General features: G+C 38.0%; 1 protein-coding gene across 3 annotated transcripts in view; it reads right to left on the reverse strand.

Moving 5' to 3' along the window:
* Positions 1-767: 767 nt before the first annotated feature.
* Positions 768-22,369, reverse strand: part of UMAD1 (UBAP1-MVB12-associated (UMA) domain containing 1) — a 71,503-nt gene continuing 49,901 nt past the window's right edge. For all 3 annotated transcript variants that reach the window (XM_031614443.2, XM_090142759.1, XM_090142758.1), the window contains exons 3-4: positions 19,118-19,203; positions 768-3,295 (exon numbers count right to left, since the gene is read on the reverse strand). In XM_031614443.2, coding sequence (XP_031470303.1) covers positions 3,038-3,295; positions 19,118-19,203 — 344 coding nt within the window. In that variant the 3' untranslated portion in view covers positions 768-3,037. The remainder of the gene's footprint in view (positions 3,296-19,117; positions 19,204-22,369) is intronic.

Genomic DNA, 22,369 nt, shown 5'->3' on the forward strand with positions numbered 1-22,369 from the left:
TCTCCTTTCTCTACATTTAAAATTAGGCTGTTCCAGAGGCCTGTATTTACTACTTTTCCAGAGGAAATAAGAAGTGTCTTGTTATGTTTGATTTATTAGAAAGCTCCATAAGGAAGCCATCACACAAAGCAGAGTATACGTCTCTTGCAAGGAAAATGTACAGAACTACAAATGAAACTCAAAATATCCCATGAACCAAACTCTACCTAAATAAACTATTTAATAAAAGAGTAAAGGCTGAGTAAAGTGTCCACTAATTGCAGCAGCAAAGCTCCCATTTCCAGCATTCCACCGGATACAGGATCATAGCTCAGGCTTTCATCATTAGCTCTGGAGTTGACAACCTGTCTTAACTCTGATGTTGCTGATATCAGCTATGAAATATCTTTCAGTTCTGTCTAAACAATTTACATACGTACCCATAACACAATGCAAACAGCTTTATTCCAGTTCTTGTTTTAATATACAGAACATATAGAAAAGACTGGCTGGGGCATTTTACTACCTAGATCTCAATATTGATTATATTATAATAGTTTATACTTCCATTTTTTAAAATCGGTGGCCTAATGTTTGAAGGACAACCATTCAGCATTTGCTGACAGTGACTGATACGCATTTACAGTGCTATACACTTTTATATGAATTAAGACTGTTTGAAATCTTTCATTTTCCAGAGATTCTGTACCATCTTCATGTTATTAGCAGGCAAATCCATAAATCTTACTAATTTATAACAGTCTAAGTGTCTTTTTTCTTATCCCAGTGGGAAGAAGTTCACCTTTGTGGTCTGGATACCATTAAGCTTCAATCTACTTTTTATGGATGATGTTAAGCAAGGGAAAGCCTCAACCCTTGCTAAAGAGAGGGCAGCGAGGAGATGCACTCCAGTACCCCTGCTCGTTACGAGAACTCTTGCTATGTGCAAATCTTAACCTTTAAGGAACACAGCCAAGGTGCAGGCCAGATGCTTAACCTACCAACCATATTTCTCACCATGGGCAAATGCAACCTCATCCTCACGCTCTTTTGCATCTTCTTTTCTTTTAAAAGGACACCGTATTGGCTTGCGAGCACAGCAGAACATGACTCTGACAAGATATAATTATTTTAGATGGGTTATCTAGCTTTAATCAAAAACAAATGCCAAAAAAAGTTATGTGCTGTCAGCTGACAAGGGAAGAATGAGTATTGTGAGTTTGTTGGCTTCTCAGCAGCATCGTGCAGTTCTGCTTCCAGTCCAGCTGAGCTAGAGAGACATTTCAGGTTTGAGATGAACATCTTAAATGGAAACATTCTGTATGCCAAATGGTTAATTTTTAAAGGAGAAATATAAAACAATCATGGAAATTAAACAGTGCTTCAGGTATGTTCTAACTAGAAAAATCAGCACACAAAACAGTTCTAAGCAACTTTGTAAAATTAATTCTTCCCTCTAAAGGGTCTGAGCACTCAGCTCACAGCAGCAGTGTCCTCAGAGCAGTGTCATCAATACCAACCAACCACTGCTCATCACCAACACAACGCACAAAATACAGCAGATGAAGGTCTGACAGACTCACTGAATACCCTGATTTTAAAGTGACACTGAAAAAATTTTCTAATTTAAACAATTTCATGCTCCCACAAAGTCTCAATGGTCACTGCTACAGAAAAGAAAACAGGCCAAGCCAAGTATTAATTGTCACACATTATTTGACAGTTATTTATTGGTATGCAGTACACTTACTTTCCCTGAAGCAAGTATTTCAGAACATTTATGAACGCAACTGTTAAACATACACTAACAAATTCACTTATATACATACATTAAAAAAGATTAAATCTTAAACATGAATATGTAACAACCTAAGACATTCACAATGCAATTTTTCCATCATTTATGGTATTTATCTCAAATACCTACAGAATGTAAGTCTGAAAAAATATATATTTTGAGCTACCACAGAGCATAAAAATATATGGAATTACTGACTAAGATTTGGCACAATATGAATACCCCAAGAGAGAAAACAAGTGTAATCTTTTGTGCAACACAGAGCATTATTCACACAAATCATGGTATTACATCAGAGAGCTGCTGCTCATACAACAGCAACTCCGGTTTTAGTTGGAAAAAACATGCTGTAAGCATGTGAGCTAGGAACACAGCGGTCTGTGAGAAAGCATGTTTAGGTACTTAGCCATCTAATTTAGCTGGATAAGAAACAATGTAATGTTTTCCTGTTGTTAAACATTGCCATCTGTATCTCTGGCACACAAATTAAAAAAAGGAGGGTGTGACCATTAAAAGTACGTGTCCTGAGATTTCCTTCTTTAGGGGGCAAAGAGGTTAAAATGGAAAAGCTGATCCGTTTATAAATCAGGAACACATGTGGTAGTGAGAACAAACAGCAGCCAACAGGCAGCCTTATAGGACTTCTCCAGGCAACAGGAATGGCACAAAATGAGGGCACAAAAATACCATCTACAGGGAAGAGAGTGGAGCAACCCACGGTCACCTTTAAACTGGTAATCAATTGTATCAAGTACTCCAAATTATTTCAATACTCAGAATTAAGTCTGAGTTTTAAAACTTATCTCTTGGAAAACTCTCTGTCCAGTAGTACAAAGAAGCATGCTTTACTATTAACACTGGCTTCTATCTGCAGAAAATCAAAGGTGATCTAAAGAAACATGTATAGCAGGATCTGCGCGTTTATTACCAGAATGAAAAACAAAGCAGAGCAGTTGTACTCGGACTTCATCTTTATGAAATGTTTGTGTCTACAGCCTACCTATGAGAAGCAGATACCAACAGCCAGCATCGAACTGAAACAGTTTTGCTTGATTTCTTTGTAGATAAACAGAACACTTAACATAGTAAGTTACAGTCCACTTAAATCTAAGGAATATAACATAGCACTGAATAGCAATCCTTTTGATCCAGTGGATCTTGTATCAGTGGTAGGCCCCCAAAATATTAAGCTGCTCAAACTAAATCTTTATCTTCACATTCAGACTTTTCCCTTGACACACAGAAAAGATCAAGAAAACACTATGGCTCACAAAGTACAGAATTTTCAAGCGTGAAGTCGTACCAAAATCTTGATAAATTGTCATTGATGTTGTAGGTGAGCAGTCGGTCAGGAACATCATTATGGGTGCCCTGTACTGCTAACACATGTGGTGCCAGGGCAAAGGGTACATCGCTTAGAAGATCTGACATGAAAGGGCTGCTTTCCAAATTTTGGCTCCTTTCATTTCCCACCTCTGCTCTCGATAGAGTCAATTCCGATCGGTGCCCTGTATTTATCTGAAGAGAACAGAAGAACAGTAATTTAGATGCTATACATCAGGCAGATATGGCTTCCTATCATGAACTATTAATAAATAAATAAAAAAAAAACCAACAAAACAAAAGTAGGTCCAGAGTTTAGTTCAGCTAGATCTGAAATAGCAAATCTTAATGCATGTTGATAGAATTCTTTGAGGTAGGTTGGTTTGAATTAAGGCTGAAAACGATTTTTTTTTGTTTTGTTTTTTGAAAGATTATCATAATTTCTCCTATTTAATGTTATTCTGCCTTTAAGAAAATCAAGGCAGGTGGGACATTGTCTTCAAGTTTAGGGGAAAATACTCTATACAATTTCTTTCATAAACTGACAAAGCTCCTTTTTAGATAGAAAGTTATGTCTCTTCTACCCTTCTACAGCCTTTCAGAAGTCATCTATAAATGTAGGACTCTGTTTAAACAAACAACAACACGAAACCCGAATTACCAGCTCCTGCTCTAGCTCTTTCAAATTACTACTGATCACGATCTCCAATTTGAAACAGAGTTGTTTCACTGACTAGTAAGGTCTGCTAACTGTGCTTTATAGAGCATTAAAAAAGCACAGTAAACAAAACTATAATAGACAAACTAAAACCAAACGTACAAAACCCATAAAACAAAACCAACAATGAAATAAAAAAAAATCCTGACTTACAGAATAAGTTAAGATAACTTATGGAAAATGCCATCAGATAGAATGGTGAACACAACAGTCTTAAAAACTTTGATACTGCTTACCAGAATGACTTTAGTAACCGTCTATCCTAAAACTTCTACCATTTTAAAAACAAAGACTGTTTACTCTGCCTCTGAAAGCAAATCTAACTTACTCTACTATTTCTAGCAACCAAGTGCTATTCAAACTAAGAGTTTGCACATAATCTTGAAGAATAAAATGATTGCCATAGGGATTTCCATTTTATATAAGTACACATAGAAAAATATTCCAATTTGACTCCTTCCAAAGTGCTTAACAAGTCATATAAGAGCCAAAACCATTATACATTAATTTCTGATTGCAGTCTTGACTTCTTCCTCTCAACCCTCCATGCTCAGCACACATTCAGAAAAATCTGTGAGTAGGGAAGAGAAAGTACTGAAAAACCACAAAGTGTAAGTCAGTAAGTTCAGGAAAACTACAACCTCTTGTATTTGTCTCTTGTAATTAGCAGAGCTATCTGCAAATTGAAGACCAGCAGCTGTCACTTTCAAAGGGATCTCAGCTTCTGTAGTTGCTGATCGTTTAGCAACACTTAAGAGAAGTCTTCCTTCTTGTCATGGCCAAACAAGCTTAAGGCGTAACAAAACTCAAATCCATCTTTCTGATAGAGACATATTGGATTGCTAAGAACACTGTTGAATACACAGAACATTTCTTTATAATGGTAGTTATACTTACCTAAAAAAAAAACAAAAAACAAAAAAAATCCTCCACCACATTTGAAATATGTACCTAAACTTGTAGCTGCTCCAAGTTTCAAGACATCCTACACTGTTCTGCTCTGCTCAAATCTGTTAGACTCCTTCCTGAAAGAAGAAAGCTGTGGAGCTTTCACTGAGGTGCTGGTATTTGCTTCTATTACATCAGTCTCATATTCTAAAGAGGAAAGCGGAGCTAGAAAGGCCCAAATGAAAAACAGGAAAAGGTTACATCTAGGAATCGATTAAACCAGATCTTCAGAGAGCCTCCCCCATTCCTGCATTCCAGGAAAAAATGATCCCCTGCCTATTCCCATAGCTTGGACAATAATTTGAAATCCCTACAATCTAATGTTCATTTTGTTTGGCAAATTATGCTTTTAAGAACATCTTTTTCTGTCTTAATTGTCCCACAAGCTGGATGAACTCAATTTACAATGGAAATCAGAGAATCAGTTGGCAAATCTAACTTCAAGGAGAAAAAAATTGGACAGAGCATAAAGCATCCCAGATTTTCTTCTTTTTTTTCTTTTTCATTTCCAGAAGCCTTACAGTTATTAGAAGGGTGCCAAATGGGAAACCCCCACAACTTAGACTCCTATTGCACAGAGAAACCATGTACTGATAATGACAGGACAAGAATGAGCTTCCCTTATTCTCAGCCCCGCTTCATGTTTCAACGCAAGACTGAGTAAGAAAGGATAAATTAGAAATATTTTACTCTTACACATCATCTTACTGCACTTAATATCTATATACTGGTTGTAAAGCTCTTAGCAGCTTATAGATGCTAATACTGATTGAATAGTCACAACAACATCATAAACAAAGCCTCAAATGGAACATAGGATATGTAAGCCAGGAACAAAGGGGAAAAAAAGACTGGTCAGTGTAACAAATGCCATAATCTGATCTCTCATTCAATAGTATTTTGGTCTCAGTCCACCCATGCCCTCATAAGGTCTTGGATCCAGTATCACAACATGAGCTTACAGCAGAAATCTTGAGAAAAGATCTCAAGATTTCCTATTCCAGTTCCACACATCAAAACACTACTATCTTTCCCAAGAAAAACAAAACCAAAACGTGCCTAAAATAGTTTAAAATGTTCACATTCACAGAAAGTCACATCTTAGACCATCTTATTGTACTGATTTACCAACAAATTATACAATGCAAAAAGTACATAACCTGGGGAGGACGGCTGCGTAATACAGTGTGCAAAACCTACGGGTGGGAGGAAAACTGCAGCTAAAGTCAGCCTGGCCATACCTCCCTGCTGCCATGAGAGGGGTAGCATTAAAGTATGCCACAGAGCTGGGGGAGTGAGACTGGCCCTTCTGGCTCCTTATCTCATTCCAAAAGAACAGCTCCAGGGTGCAGAGATGGAGGCAGAAACAGAGACAGCAAGCAACACCTTGCACTGAAAATGGGCAGCTGGAGAACTGTTACGTTTGCAGTTTAAATCCTCAAATATTGTGGATCTCATCTTTTTACCTGATGTACAGTGTCACATGCACTATGGCAGTGTCAGTTATCTACCAGCTATCTATACACAAAGAAAAAAATGTTCCTGCCTGGAAAATTCAGGGTGAATAATTATATGAACCCTCTTATGATGATATTCAGATAATGGCATCATGTGCAAGATGTTACCAAACTAGATACAATTTTGCACTTCACAGAATCATAGAATCACCAAGGTTGGAAAAGATCTCCAAGATCACCCAGTCCAACCATCCACCTATCAACAATATTTCCCACTAAACCACGTGTCTCAGTGTCACATATCCATGTTTCTTGAAAACTTCCAGGGATGGTGACTCCACCACCTCCCTGGGCAGCCTGTTCCAGCTCCTGACCACTCCTTTGGAGAAGTTTTTCCTAATGTTCAACCTGAATTGCCCTTGGCATAACTGGATGTCATTCCCTCTCATCCTATTTTGTAGCAATGGTAATGAGAAGACAGTTGGACCAGGTGATCTTGCAGGTTGTTTCCAACCTTGTGATTCTATGATTCTATGATTCTATTGCTAGTTACATGTGAGAAGAAGCTGACTCCCACCTCGCCTCAACCTCACTTCAGATAGTTGTAGAGAGCAATAAGGTCACCTCTGAGCCTCTTCTCCAGACTAAATAATCCCAGTTCCTTCAGCTGCTCCTCATAAGACTTGTGCTCCAGACTCCTCACCAGTTTTGTTGTCCATCCAGGGCATGATTTTCTAATTATAAAGACATCCACTCCAGTTAAAAGACTTCAGTACAGCCAATCTGACCAGCAGGCTTTTACAGCACCCGTGGTAGCAAAACAACGAACTGGACGCTTCAGTAGAGAACATCAGGCACCCACCAAGGCTAAAATTGCCCAAGCTGGTTAGAATGCAAACACCAGCACAAAGCTACGTTGCACAACCAAAAGTCAAGGTTATGAAATGGCTTATGTTTTCATGCATGCATTCCTCAAGCACATACAGAACTGCAAGTCCTAGAGAATTTGATATCCCACATTAGTCACACTGGTTTCTGCTTAAATGTCTAACTTATTTATCCCAAATACAATCCATTCAGAGCGTATTCTCTGGACATTAGCTAAATAAAGCACTGCCAAATGCTATGACACACAATCCCACTATGAGAAATATTAATTGAATGTACTTAGAATATCATCAAACAATTTACATTTCAGCAAGCACCAGGGAGTTGAAAAATCAGTTAAAATTACAGAAGGTATGGTGCTCAGATTCAATTCCAAAAAGCAAGGTGCTTTCTTCATTCTTGGCTTGGAATCCAAATGAAGAGGGGATAAAAGAAACTGTGTGTAAACATACATGGTAGTTGGCTACCAGATACCAACTGTGCTATGACAGCAATGACACTGTACATTATTTCAAAACTAACACAGTATAAAATTATCCTCTAAAGTAAATTCCTCATCTTATGCTCTTATACTGTTACTTTTTATGTTCCTCAGATGCATTTAACAACATCTAGTCTGCTGCAGCTATGTGTGCTAACAACAAAGTGTGCCAGGGAGTCTCATAACAAAGAAAAAATTCATGGTTTACAGTGTACTTGGAAACCAGATTTACAGTGCTCTGAAGAAGAATCAAAGATCAGTGCTAGCATTATTATCATCCACATTATTGAATAAGCTTTTCTACCAGGAAATGATTTACCTCAAGAAATTTCTACTTTCTGTAAAAGAGGCTTTTTTTTCTTTCTTTCTTTTTTTTCTGAGAAACAGATTCATTTCCCTTAAAAAGCCAGCCATAAGAAACTAACGACATGTTCCATATTCTAGGCTGTCTAATAAATATTCAGCAATATCATAACTCTGCAAAAGACAGAGACCAACAACACTGATGCTGATACAGAAATATTCAACTCAGGCAACTTTGCAGTATTAGAGCAAATAGCATATCCTAATGAGTCTTAAAACTTAGGTAGCATTGTGCAGTCAGCTCTTAGGTATCAAGAAGCACAGACTGTCTTAGTGGATTGTTCTTCCAATTGTGTCTCAATTGATGCTTTTACGATATTCATTGGGTCTTTCTAGAAAATCTGTAGGGATTCCAGAGTGGGCATCACCACTAATGACAATGAATCACTTTGCCATTACTTTTCATATTTGAAAAGAGGAGCAGGTGGGAAAATAAAAAAACACTTGCAAGGCTTGTTTGCATTTTGTATTCAGAAGTTTAAGCTTGAAATAGAGGACAGGAGGGGCGGAAAAAGTTTACATGACATCATAGTTTCTAATGTCACAAGAAAGCAAACCTGAACAACAGCAACAAAAAACCCCACACCCAGCACACCAGTAAGTCTGTGGCCTATGTCTTCACAGAGTATACTCAGACCAATAAAATAGGACACCACTGTAATGGCGGCTCAGACACCTCATGTGAATCTTGAGAGCTGAACGGCTTGAAGGTTTAATGGGCTGTTTGTTTTGTTTCTACCGTGGGACAACAGAAGTAGATAGAGGGAAAAGTGCAGGACACCTCACAGTGGCTGTAACACCATAATGCCTTCTGGTCAGAGAATTTCCTAAGAGGAATGCAGGCGTAACCATAATCCTAGAGGCTGCCTCGAACACAGAGCCAGGATGGAGTTCTCTCAGAGGTTTTTAGAGCAACAGCGGCTGTCAATGGAAATCAGCTTCCCCAGTCAGATTGGGCTCTTGTTTCCCAACTTTTTATGACTCCTATTCTGTAACACAGCAGTGAGCTGTCCGTCCTAAAGAGCTGCTGTTACCCACGCAAAGTTCTTGTGACGAGTCTGCCCCACAATGAGCATTCCGTATTTAGTAAGTGTTCCTTGCCCCCTCCAACAGTTAGGACTGATAAACTCTGTAGAGAAAGCAGGGCTGCCATCTGAACTGGTGATATCCTGAATGCTCCATGGTTAAGATACATTAGTTTAATGGTCCTGGTAAATCCTAGAGATGCTTGTGAGTTTTATTTATTAAATAAATGCAATTTCACCCTGGAAAGTATTTTTAAGTACCACAAATGACTGCAAATCTAGTGTGTAACTACCTCATTTAATCATGCTAGAGGAAAAACACTGTTTTCTTAGTTAACAGTTTTGCAAACTCCAACTGAAACAGCTTCTGTTTTATTCGACTCCCTAAAATGCTGATTCAACACAGGAAACAGTTGTCTTAATGTCTTAATTTCCAAACATAACTACAATAATATTTGTGTCATAGGAATCTGACCTAAACTTTTAAAATGAATATACCTAGATTTCTATACGCCAAAATACCACGTAATTGTATAAATCAAAAAGGCAGAACCTCAAAGGTCCCAAAGCAATAACTGATCTGAATAAGAGATGACCCTGCTCTGAGCTCTGCCATAGACTTGGAGCTCTGCCACTCAGCGTAGAAAAATGTCACACGGTAAAAAAAAACCTGATCTTTAGCTGTGCATTATGAGAGGTTTGCAATACCAGGTGCAAAAGCTTTAAGCCCCACACTAGTGAGGTAGGGCCCTAATTTCTTTTTTCTTTAATAGAATTCATTTTCTTTTTCCCCTTTCCTGGAGCCAGGGCCATTCCTGGACACAAATGATTTTGCCAACAGTAAGACATCAGAACTCACTCTACCTGGGAGCAGGGCAGCACTATATCTCAAGATCCTTCTAAAGCAATACATTTTTATGATAAATTCTTTGAACAATTATAGTTGCTCTGGAAGCAGAACATCATTTCTGTCCTTATCCCTCCTTTTATCCCAGCCCATTCTAGCACTCTGTGCTACTTCGGGATGCTTATGTGTCTTTATGCCCCTCAGCAGCAGGGTTCCTGCTCCTGCTGCCTCCCCGTGCCTCTAAGTGCTCAGGGTACTGTCCTAACAGGTGAATTTTGGACAACTTCCCCCTCAACAATGTGAGCGCTGTGGTAAGAATGATCTTAGAAGTGAGAGTGGTTCAGCTTATCAAGTTCCCCTGTTCCCATGAAGCACCACACAAGCTATTCATAGCAATGATCTCGCACACCACAATAAGCAACACCAACAATATTCATCGTGCCATGATTGAGCCGGTGCCAGGAAGTGCTGCTAACTGGGCCAGATCGCGGATGTATTTTTTCTCTGTAGTGTGTATGCTGAAAGATTAAAAAGGTCATGAAAATGACTACAGTGAGTAAACAGTGAGCCAGAAGAACTGTGATTGAAAATACAGGTGGCTCTAAGCACCCAGCAGTGCATCCCACAGCCACAAATCTGAAGCGAAGGACGAGTCAATATGCTGCAGAACGAACAGAGGAGTCTGATAAATGCTGATGAAGGATTTCTTCTGCAACTTCAGTGCAGAAGGCACAAAATACTCAGGTTTGTTTTGCTGTTACCCTCATTCCTGACAAAATACTGACCTCATACTAACTACTAAAATGCAGTCATCTGCTGAAGCAAATGAACCATGAATGAGTACTTTGCATGAGGGGAATAATTTCTAAGTAACTGGAATGCAAATATTCCTCTAGAAAATACTCTTTTAATAGAGCTGAAATGAGGAGCAAAGGTTATATTTTAACTGTTCATTTCTTCATATCTTCTCTGGCTATGTTGATTTTTCTATAAAACTGTGATTGCATATTTAAGCAAACAGTATTTAAATAATCAGTTTAAAGTTAGCAGCTACATTCAATCTCTGTGGTTAATGACAAGATTTGAGTTTCTCCACATTGTTCTAGGCAAAAAAAGAAATATCCTGAAGACTTTGGGGGCATCTGATGTCTGACCAAGAGGAGCAGATGGAGTCCCTGCCTCCATGACTTTATTTCTTGTTCCTAATTCCTGCTACAGCAGAAGCTCCAGAATAGCAAGCTAGAATTACAGGAGAAAGATGAATTTCCTCTGAAATAGCACATGGTCATGGAGCAGAGCCTCTAAAAGGAGGGGCAATGCTGCATTCTGCTACATTATTCTATGCGTATGAAAATGCAAGGACTGGAAAGGCTAAGGAAGAACTGTACCTAAGAACTTAGAAAAGTTAATTAAAAATAAAAGGTTAGTAAGAAAATATTTAACAAGCATGGTTTCACTAAAGAAGTCAGTAATTTTGTCAGCAAAGTGAACCAAGAAGGAAAAGCTGCCGAAATCAGAAGTTACAATGATGTTATCATTTCAGAAGAAAAGTAAATCTCTCCATGAGTCTAGACAATGACATGCCTCCCTACAAGGTAAATATCAATGAGAAGAAAAATACAGATAGATAACTGGCATCTACAACAAGAGGAAAGAGAAAGGCAATGACCTTGAATTTGGCCTTCTGAAATTAGTAACTGTCTATAGTGATTACAGAAAAAAATTACTAATTTGAGCCCATGTGAAGCCTTCTCCAGTGTAACTGCAAATCCTGTTATCTGTGGTCCTTCCTCAAGTTCTGTAAGGCAGCTGATCCTCTAGTCTTCTCAGTAGCATCTCTCCTCAGTTTTAAACAACAGAAATAGATTTTCAGGCAGATGTACTGTGCAGTACAGTACTAAGAGCTTTACTCCAAGGTTTTTATCCTGATGTATAAAATCAGTGTTTGTGGCAAGTCTTGCAATATATTGTAGCTAAAAATTAAAAATATTCCAATGCTAAAAAAATGGTCAAGTATCTCCTAATGCAACTTTCTACCTGGTCTCCCACAGAGATTCAAGCCAATAGAGAAAGGATGTAAGTTATGCCATGCACAGTGTGTACTGGTAGCATTTGTCAAGAGCACCTTCTGCACAAAGAGGGCTTACCCAAAATCAGAGCTCATAAACAACAAAGTTGTCCTCAGCACCTACTGCTTAGGCTTTTGTGACACACGGATGAGAGCAAGAAGACTTTCAGAGAAGAGGAATAAATAAGACAAAAAGAAACAAATACTGGTCATCTCTTTCAGCTCTGTTGATCTTGTGGTTCTCTGTGAAAAGAAGATAACTGGACCACAGTGAAAAGAAAGGGTAATTTTCAATACTTAAAATAGATTCATTTTTATCAAGCAGGTCTACTAATTGCATTGTGACACTAGAAAAGTATTCTAAACATTTATAATCATGTGGAATCAAACAAAAAATTGCAAACAAGCCCATTTTATCTTCATATATAATTAAAGAGTACTTCAAGACAAATTTTGCTATGAGCTACCCAGTGGAGAGTCTTTTTAAATTCCGCTGCAGTGGAGGAGTGGTGAAGTTTTGAGAGTAATTTTTTAAGGTACGAATTAAAGCAAAAGCACGTTATGGTGGAAGGAACAAATCACATTGATGGAAGTTACACAAAAACATATTCCCGTCTTACCAATACCTGCATTTTGGACTGAAATAGGGCAGTTTTCATATCATTTTTTCTCTTTACTTTAAAACAGACTGGTTATTGCTGGTTTTTGTTTTTATTTATTTTTTCCCTGATAGTGGCAGAGAAACTAATCTAAGGACACTGTTACTTTCCTTACGTGACGTTTAGAGTAATTATTAATAAGCTGACCTATACTGTGGTCTTTCAGCCACCATTTTATGCTAATGCATCACACAGTAAATATCACACTTCCATCAGGCTGTATTAGCACACTGTTTCATCAAGTGATGTATGATCTAAAATGTATTTTAGATCAATTTTAATATTTTGAAAGCCCAGAAGGGTTACTCCCAGAGGCAGGGTGACTGACCAATCAATGTGTTGACAGCAGCAAAGTGAACCAGCATTACTGGCTTTTAGTCCAACCACGTGTGTTTGGGCAAGAGATACAGGATAAGCAATTGTTTTATCTAGGGATTAAGTTAGTCAGAAGATTCCAAAATTAGACAAAGCCTGAAAATGTGAACATCTGGGCATCCAATTTGAGCATCTCCTTTACAAGTAATGATCCAATGTAACTGAATAAGCATGCAATTACAGTAAGCATACATTGAATCTCTGCCCAAATCAAATAGCAAGGTATGCAAACTGTGTTTCTGCATACACGTGCCTTGGTCGTCATATGGAGCATGTGTACCTAGCTCTCAAAAATGCAGAGGCTGCTAATCAGGACAATTTTACTATTTTATTAACTTCTATATGTGGGTGTGTATGGTGCTAATTATAGGTACTCAACAATGAAAATCTATCACGACTGTGTGCCATTCTTTCCCTACAGCAGGCAGTTTTCTCTCCTGTTGCACAAATCCCACCGATGGGCAGATCAATCCCATCCCTACTCCGAGTTCCAGCATATCAGTGGGCAGTGGAGATCCCAAATGTCTTTGCTGGGGCTATGCCCCAGGTTACAAGTGTATTCTAACCACACAGAACATTCAAAGCTTCTTTTGAAAAGAATGTTAAGAATCCTCAGTTCTTGCCACAATGAAACCTCAATGTAAGTTAAACAAAGGGACTACATTACAAGTGGCACTAACTTGCAAAGTACCACAGAAAAATGTTTTGTAATAAAGCTGCATTACTTTTTTTTTTTTTTAATAAGAGGAAGCTGGTGGCAACCATGTTGATTCACACCTCTCCATTCCCAATCCAGTTCCCTAGACCTAAAAATATAATACTACCCTTTAAAAAAAGGCAACTGACATCATTCTTGACACTACTATAATTACAACAGATCTGAAGTAACCTCCATTGTCTATGATGTTACACAGATGAGTTTAACTAATCACTTCAGGATTGAAAAACCTCCTACAGGGTGGTACTCTTCTAACACATGACCAGCTCTTATTGGTTGACTCTAGGTCACTAGATCATGAGAGTTTATAAAACACTGCTTGTGAGGCCACAGTAACTTATCCTTTGTGATGTGCAGAAGCAGGCCTTCTTATGGATGATCATACTGCTTAAATTTTACACATGCATGTGTGTATACATAATACATTTATACATAACACCCACACAGCTGCACCCCTCAGACTGACCATCTGGCAGGCAGAAGTCCCCTGGTCAGCACATTCTGGAGATCTTCCTATTATGAAAAGACCCCTCAGATATTTTGATTATCAAACAGGTAGCAATACAAACAGTGTAATTAAGCTTTATGAAGTACAGATACTATTACAGTGTAAAAGCTGATTTTTAGCTGACTGGGCTGTTTACCTTCTTTCCCAGTAAGATCTCAACCACGTAGTGTGACTTCCTTATCATACAGTAGCTCTACTTTGAAGGGATTCTCAATCTGTGTCTGCACAGTAAATGCAAGTCCCCCAGCTATGTATGCATAGAAAGGAAGAAGCTACGAAAGATGATGTCCATTGCAAAGCATCAACACTGAAAACTATTAATCTCTCTTCAAAAGTAATGCAAAAACTTCACTTCCTATAGCTTAAAATCATACACAACAGTCGAGTAAAGCAGATCTTTCTTCTGAAGGCACCAGCATTCAGAGAAAAGTGTGCGCCTGATGACCCAATGAAGACAGTCTTATTCCAGTCCCTCCTAAGAGTAGATAATTTCATTAAGTGATTTACTGCTTACATGCCCAATTAAGAAGAGAGAAAATATGAACCAACATGCTTTAAGGGCTTTATAGATGAAGAAGAAATACTTGTAGTTAATACGACATATGACAAGCAATTAATCTAACCAGGACACAGCTAGAATCCCAGCTTAAGAAGGCTTTCTTCTTTTTTTTCCTCTTTTTTTTTTCCTTTTTTAATAAAATTTTCTATAAATATTAGCATTTGTCAAAGTGGAGCAGACTAACCACAAACACTGGCCAATAATTGTAATGATTTTGATATATCAACCACTTTCTCGAAAGCAAATGTGGGGAATTTAAAAGGATGCAGTAAAACTAACCTAGAACATTCATTCTGAGCCTCTAAATGCAGGAACTCTGAACTGAAAACTAAGAGCTGGGTGACTAAATGAAGGCACAATCAGTAATACCTCATTTTCTGCTAACTTGTAAAAATATTCACGACAGCCAGGCTTTAGTAAAAACTGGACAATAAAAGGTCTGGAAGAAATAATTAATATACAAATATATTTAAAAGGAAAAGAAAGTCATTCATAGTGTTATTCATATCCTGGAATTATATCAGATTATTGCCAGGTGATCTGCTCTAAAGGAGATCTTAAAAGTCTAACACATTCAGCAAGACTTGCTATTTCTTCAAAACAGTAAAAGTAACGATAAATTCTTTTTTGTTCACTTTTTTACTGTGCACTCAACCTCCACTATCTCTTCCTTGACATTTTATATCTTAATAGTGTTTCTGTCTTCCCAATTGACAAATACAGCCAAAGAAATTGTTATTTACATGTATGTGGAATCCTTAAATAGCAGAGCTTTAAAAAGGATCTATGTAATGAAGATATTATCTGCAAATTCTGATACAAAAGTTTGGGTTTTTTTCTAATTTATTTGGGAATTCAGCCAAAATAATGCACTGTGCAGTGTCTCCGTGCAAAAAGCCATGGATAATTGTAGATTTACTTCAGGAAACATGGCCCTTCTATCTGCTACATTCTCAGTTTGTAGTATTAAATTATGCCAAGAAAGGTCACAAGAGCTATAAGAGAACGACTGCAATTCATAACAAAGGCTATATCCTATGAAGATAAGTATCACAGCAAGGTATATAATTAAGAATGGCTATAATAACAAAATATAAATTAGGTACTTATGGATTAAGCAATCCCTTGGAGGATTCTCTCTTGCCCTAGAAAGAACGTAACAAGCTCCTTAGATAGAAGGTAATAGCGATTGAGTATTTGAGGGAGAAACAGGACTATAAAATAAAACAAAAACCAACACACAGTAGGAGAAAAAATCTTAATTCACAATCTAAACGTAGCTCTCATTTTTGGTGGTTTATTTTAACACACTTACTGGTATGGTTTCCACCCATTAAATCTGCTGACATCTGTTGGCTAAAGAGCGTATGTCAGATTATCCAGAAGTGCCATATCAAATAAACATGAACTGCTTCTTAAGGTGACAGTAGGAAGATGCAAAACACTGCAGCTATTATCAGATTTTTTTCTTTCTTGCATCAATGTAATAATCCCAGGTGCCCTGCACACCAGACATACAATAATCTTCATAAATCCTAATTCACAGCCATACCATCTGTCAAAAATATTTTTCATGTCTCCTAATAGACGTGCTATATAATTGCTCTCACAGTAGGACAAAAATACACAGTTGCACTAATTTGCTTTACCAATGGAACAGCTCATTACGAAAAATAACCCCACCACATTATCGGTGCTTATAGCACTCTACATATACAAAACTAAACACTTCCATTTGGTTACTTTCTGTAACCTGAATTCCCAATGAAAGCAGATAAAGATTGAATTATCTGGAATGGAAAACCCACAAGCATGAAAAAACAAATCCATAATATATCTTTCTATTGTGATGGTGTTGCAGTTACAACTAGATGCTTTGCGTTTCACAGTCACAAAGAGACAAATCTAAGTTCCCAGTCCTGCAGAGCACTGAGCACTTTGGCCCACATCCAGAAAAGCACTTAAACATGTATGCAACTTGTAGTCCACAAGCCTGAAGCAGCTTCTGTGGGATGGCACATGCCTGTGGGATGGCACATGCTAAAGGGGATGGTGCATGTCTGTGGGGTGCTGTGTGCTTGATTGTGCCCAGAGCGCTCATTACCCTGCCTGACCTCCAAGTTCCCTAGGATTAAGTGGGCATCAGAATCCTTGCAAGCTGGTGATGGAGAAGATGCTCCACATGGGACTCTTCAGAGCAGGAAGTTCTGTCCCCACTGTGTAGCAGAGTGAAGCTGGTCAGTGAAAACACCAACGAGGCTGTAGATATCTACAGTTCCTCTAACAGCACCACACGCAACATGGAAACCTCACAAAACAATGCAGATTGCAGGGACTGCCACTGCTATAGGAGCTTCTGTTAAATGTTGCAAGTTGCAGCAAAACAATCTTGTCTCAAGATTTAATTTGTGCATTAGTTTTATATAAATAAAGCAATACTGCACAAACATATGTACTTGAGAATTCAATAGCTGTGCAGAAAATGAGTCCAGAAGTACCTAAATGGGAAATTCCAAAGACTACAATGGTTACAAAAACATACTCCAGAAAACATGTTCTTCAAAAATCAAATGCAACCTCATTTCCCTTTCAGATAAGGAAGTGACCCATAAACAAAGTATGACTTTATTCTTTAAACCATATTTCTAAAAGAACTTATTCATGTTCCACAAAGTCAACACCAATTAAGTTGTCAAATGTATAATGTGTTAAAACAGAAGCAAGTTTCCAGCAACTTTTCTGTTCAGCTATGCATGGGAAATATCTGGTATTACTTTGCAACTTAATAAATCTATTTTAACGTACTGTACAATGTTTCTGAAGTATTCTTGCTTTAATGATAACAAGTTTATTATTTCAATTAATGTCCTATGCCTCTAGGACATACTGAGTATATAAAACAATGCTTTTCCAATTTTCTTAAATTGGTAGATTTCTCCCACAAATTTATAAAAATACACTCACTGCTGTAAATAGAAATATTGCTTTCCTAACAGCCAAAACTATCAATTTCATTTCCATGATCTCTATTTAATTTGAGAAATTGAGAACTCCTCCAAGCAAACATGAAGTTCAAACACATGAAATCCAGAGACTGGAATTAAAATGCTATCTCCCAATTTAACTGACGTTGATTCATACAAGCATTTTGGTGACATGTAAGCCTTTCAATATAAAAAATAAATATTTATTTTATTTTCACGGTAATACTTGCTATTTTATTTTGAAAACTGCTTCTTTCCTCTAACTTGTAAGCATGCAGTTCCTATTCTGAAGCTCCACAGAACTACAGTCACTGGCAGCTCACAACACCTAGTGAGAACACCACGTTAAGGGAAACTATGCGTGTGCAATCAGTAACCACAATGCCATGGCATTTTACTGCCTCAAAATGGCAAAACACCTTGCTCTGATGTGCCTGGATTCACAATTCAGACTAAAGTTTTGCTATTAACTCTAGCTGATTTATAATCCTACGTTATCAAAAGGCAAAGCTTTCACTACTGATGGTGAATGAAAAATTTCCATATAAGGCACAGTTTTTAATTAAAAATTAAAAATGAGAATCTAGAGTGCACCCCCACAGGCATTGCCTGCTCTTAGATTAGCAATAGTGACACACACACACCTCTGATGCTCCAAAGGCTTACAAGGGCTTAGCAGTAATAAATGCTACAATGGTGCTGGGATGAGAAAGAGACAGGGAAATAATGGATTAAGGGGGAAAAAAAAAGTGCCACAAAAACAATAAAAAAAAATAAATTGAAATGTTATCTTGCAAATATCTAAGATTATGTAGCAATGGAAAACAGGCTCATGCTTGTTGCAAAAGCATTTTAAAGCAGAAAAAAATGTGTGTATGCTATATGCTGAAATCTTTTGGAAAGGTATACATCAATTAAATATTAAATAAACAAGCTAAACAGAAGGATGTTCATATTTACAGTCACACAGCACTGAAACAGAAAGCAAACACAGTGAAGAAAGTCCAATGTACTCACACATTTACAACATGTAAGTTACAATGGTAGCTGTGGAAATAACTTATGTAAACGTGTGACATTTTCCATCACTGCTCACTGCACTAATACTTGTACACAATTCATTAACACCCTAGCCACAGTTCCATTGTTGCAAATCTCAAGTATAAAAACAAGATACACAGCAATAACCACACAGTCCAGCCTTATATCTGCATCTTTTTCTATTCAATATTTGTGGTCATTATAGTATTACCATCTAAATTTTAATAATGCTTCTTTTACGATGGATGGCAAGAAATGCCGAGTAAGCTCTTAATCAACATATATGAATATGCTGAAACCTTCTGCAGCGTGTTCATACTTCTCACATGAGTTGCTATCAAAGTTTCTTCATGCATGAGTAAAGTAGCAGTCTCCTACCTGTGGAGGCTGGTTGTACATTGGTCTGGTCTCGGGAAATGAAGTTTTGTCCTTTGTCTCTCTATTTTGGTCATCAGCTGTGTCACCTATCAAAGTCAGAAAATACCTATTAAGTCACTAACATCCTTTATCTTAGGGAGGAAAAAAACATCTTGAGTCTTCCTAAAATCAAATTGCACAATTTCTTTAGAAAGGGAGAACTCTGTTGCTGAAGTTACATTTTACATTGAACACAAGCATTGAGAAGCAGTCTGCAAAAACTGGGAGTAAATATGTCTCTAACAATTAAAGTGAAATATACAGAGAAACAAAGAAAAAGAAAGAGAGGAAGCAGGGCTTCTCTTTTTGAAGACTTTAGGACCAATAAGTTCTAACAGTGGCAACATGCCAAGCAGAGGAGACATAGCAGTGGGAGGATCTGGTGTAATGGCCACAGCTGGGCATATGTCAGTCATGTCTCAGGCCCAGGTCAAGCTAGGACACATGCGTGGCCACTCCATTCTCATTTACAACCTAGGCTCTGCACAGGGTGTATTTGAGCATGAGTGCTGAAACAGAGGAGTAGCATATGCAGACCATATGCATATCCCTGGTTTTGGCCATTCAGGAAAATTACTAGAGGACAGGCTGGCCACTATTTTTCTTCCATGGCATGGACATGGCTACCTCTGCCTAGGATGGCACTGACAACACAGATACCAGTTTACTTGAAAAGCTGCAGCTGGTGCCAATCTCAGATGAGCAGATCTCAGCAATAAAATAGTGACAGTGTAATTAAGTGGTATTAGAAAGACAAGTAACATTAGCAACTTTCTTAAAAATGTAAAGGTAGCAAAACAAATCTACCAATCAAAAAAAAAAAAAAAACCAACCAACCCACTCAATCTATCTTCTGTAATTGTCTTTGTCTGTGAGAGCCTGTACATGAAAATGTGAAGATCCTGTGGTTTACGTCTTTATGCTGTTAGTGCTACTCAACAAATAGTTTGTACGAGACAACTTAGAGAGACGAAAAAGATTCAGCTGCATAATTTTGGTTTTATTTTTATTTGAACTGATGGTGCTTTCTGCAGCAGATTATTTTGAAAGCCTGCATTAAAAAGAGTCCTGCAGGCACAGTTCTAAATGAAAAGGTTCGTGTTACTTTAGTTTTACTCCTTTGGTAAGTCTGTGCTTTTGGCTTTGCTAGAAGCAGGGCGCCTGGAAGAGCCCACCAGGACAGCAGCCAGCTTCTGCCCATGCCCAATGAGCCTGGAAGCTGGTGGCACCTGGGGCCATGCAGCCTTGCACCAAGCTGTCACACGCCCCAAAGGATGCTTGGGTACAGAGCAGTACCTAGTAAAATATCCTATAAAAACAAGTAGAGATATTTAGTCATTGGGTATGCTTTTAATATGTTTTAATAACTGTAGGTCACTAATGCATACTAGCTCCATTAATGTCTAAGCTTGTCACAATCTTTTCTGGAACTGAAAAATGCTTCTTGGTAAACTAGTAATTCTCTATATGAAATACTCCAAAGTACTCGCATTCACATCATCTCTTCTAAAAAAGAAAGGGAGTGGGAGGAATGGAAAAAAAGAGAACAAAGGAGACTAGGAGTCAGTTCATCGGCATTTCTTCCCCACAGTACTCCAAAAAAACAAAATTCGTAAGCACCTATAATGATATAAGTAATGGCCATGAAAATAAACTCCGTCAAACCTTTAGTTTACATGTGTAATGAAGGAGACGACTGCAAAGAAAAACTTTTAAATGCTACCTGCAATGAAATATTGCAAAAACTTGAGGAGGCATGAAAATGGTCGGCAGATGCAGGAAGGGGAGACTAAGGGATGATTTTGATACATTTGCAAATAAGTTTAAACTAGGAAATTTACCAAGATCAGCTTCACCAGAAGTAAGGGCTGCTTAAGAATCAACTACCTGAGGAAGCAGCAGAATGTCCACTCTGAAGGATTTTCGAAAGAGGTTGAAGAAACATCTGTTATGAATGCTTTCACTCCTGCCAACACAAGGAGGATGAATGACCTTTTGTGCTCCCTCCCAGTCCTACATTCAATAAAAGATGCAGGAGGAAAAACACAGGATACCCCTCCCTGAGATCGGGATTTGTCAGGGGAACTTGTGCTGGCTGCATGGAGCTTTGTGAAGATGTGAGCAGGCTGCAGCTAGCTGGACAAAGCCTAATCAGGAGTGAAAGGGCAGAGCTGGTTAGCCAGCCAGCAGCAAAGGGACAGCTAATTGAGATCAATGAGATGACTCACATTGGGTATAGTTGGGTGTATGCATAAACATAGCAAAAGAGTGTTACAAGGGAAATTTTTTCTCTTTATCCTTACAGATTGTCCTTAGAAAGCGCTTGAAAGTTTTTATACTCAAAGAAACAAAAGAGTGATTTGATATGTGCTAATGCTATCTGGAATATACTTTTTCCTGTGATTAGATTTCTTTAAGATGAAAATAAATGATAGCTTGAAATCAGGACCAAAAGGTCAAAAATGTAAAAATGTTCACAAGAAAAGAAGAACAAGAATAGCTTACTGGGAGAGAAAAGAAGTATCTTTTCAATTCGAACTTTGACATCCAGCTCCCACAGGTGGCAAGTTCATAGTATCTATGGTTTTTCACAATTCAAGCTGACTTTGTAAACTGAACTTTAATGCAGATCTCTTGCTAAAAAAAAAAGTGCAAATGGGAAAACCTCAGCATCCTTCCAGATTTTCAGTTATACAGTCCTGCAAACATAACACACAAAAATTTATAAAGATGAGTATTACTTGAGTTAATGACGTTATAGGCAGCTGTAGATTAAACCATCTAAGATGTCCATGAGAATAGAACAGCTTTCTGGAGAAAACACTATTTCTGGTTTTCTTCTTTGTTTGGTTCCTATCTCAAGTATCCAAACAGATTAATTATCCTAATTTCTATTATTTAATTAACTTTCACATACCTCCCCAAACCCAGGCTCTCCTTGCTCTACCAGTTCCCAGCCTTATCACATTTGCCATAACCAACCCAATTTTTTTGTTCAGCTTGCCTTGGTTTCCCATTGACCTCAGTTCTAATCTCTTCCTTAACTGCAAGTCAAAGTTTCTCTTCCCTTGTCAGTCTCGCTTCTCAAATGCTTCCCTCTGATCTGGTTTTCCTCTTCTCCCTACAATCTCTTCTTGCCTACCCAGATGTTAGGATGGTGGAGGAAGGTGAACCCCAGACATCCCATGAGAGCAGACTTTTGGGAACAGGAAC

This window comes from Phasianus colchicus, chromosome 6 (genome assembly GCF_987193195.1).
Source record: "Phasianus colchicus chromosome 6, bPhaCol1.hap1.1, whole genome shotgun sequence".
Classification (NCBI taxonomy): Eukaryota; Metazoa; Chordata; class Aves; order Galliformes; family Phasianidae; genus Phasianus; species Phasianus colchicus.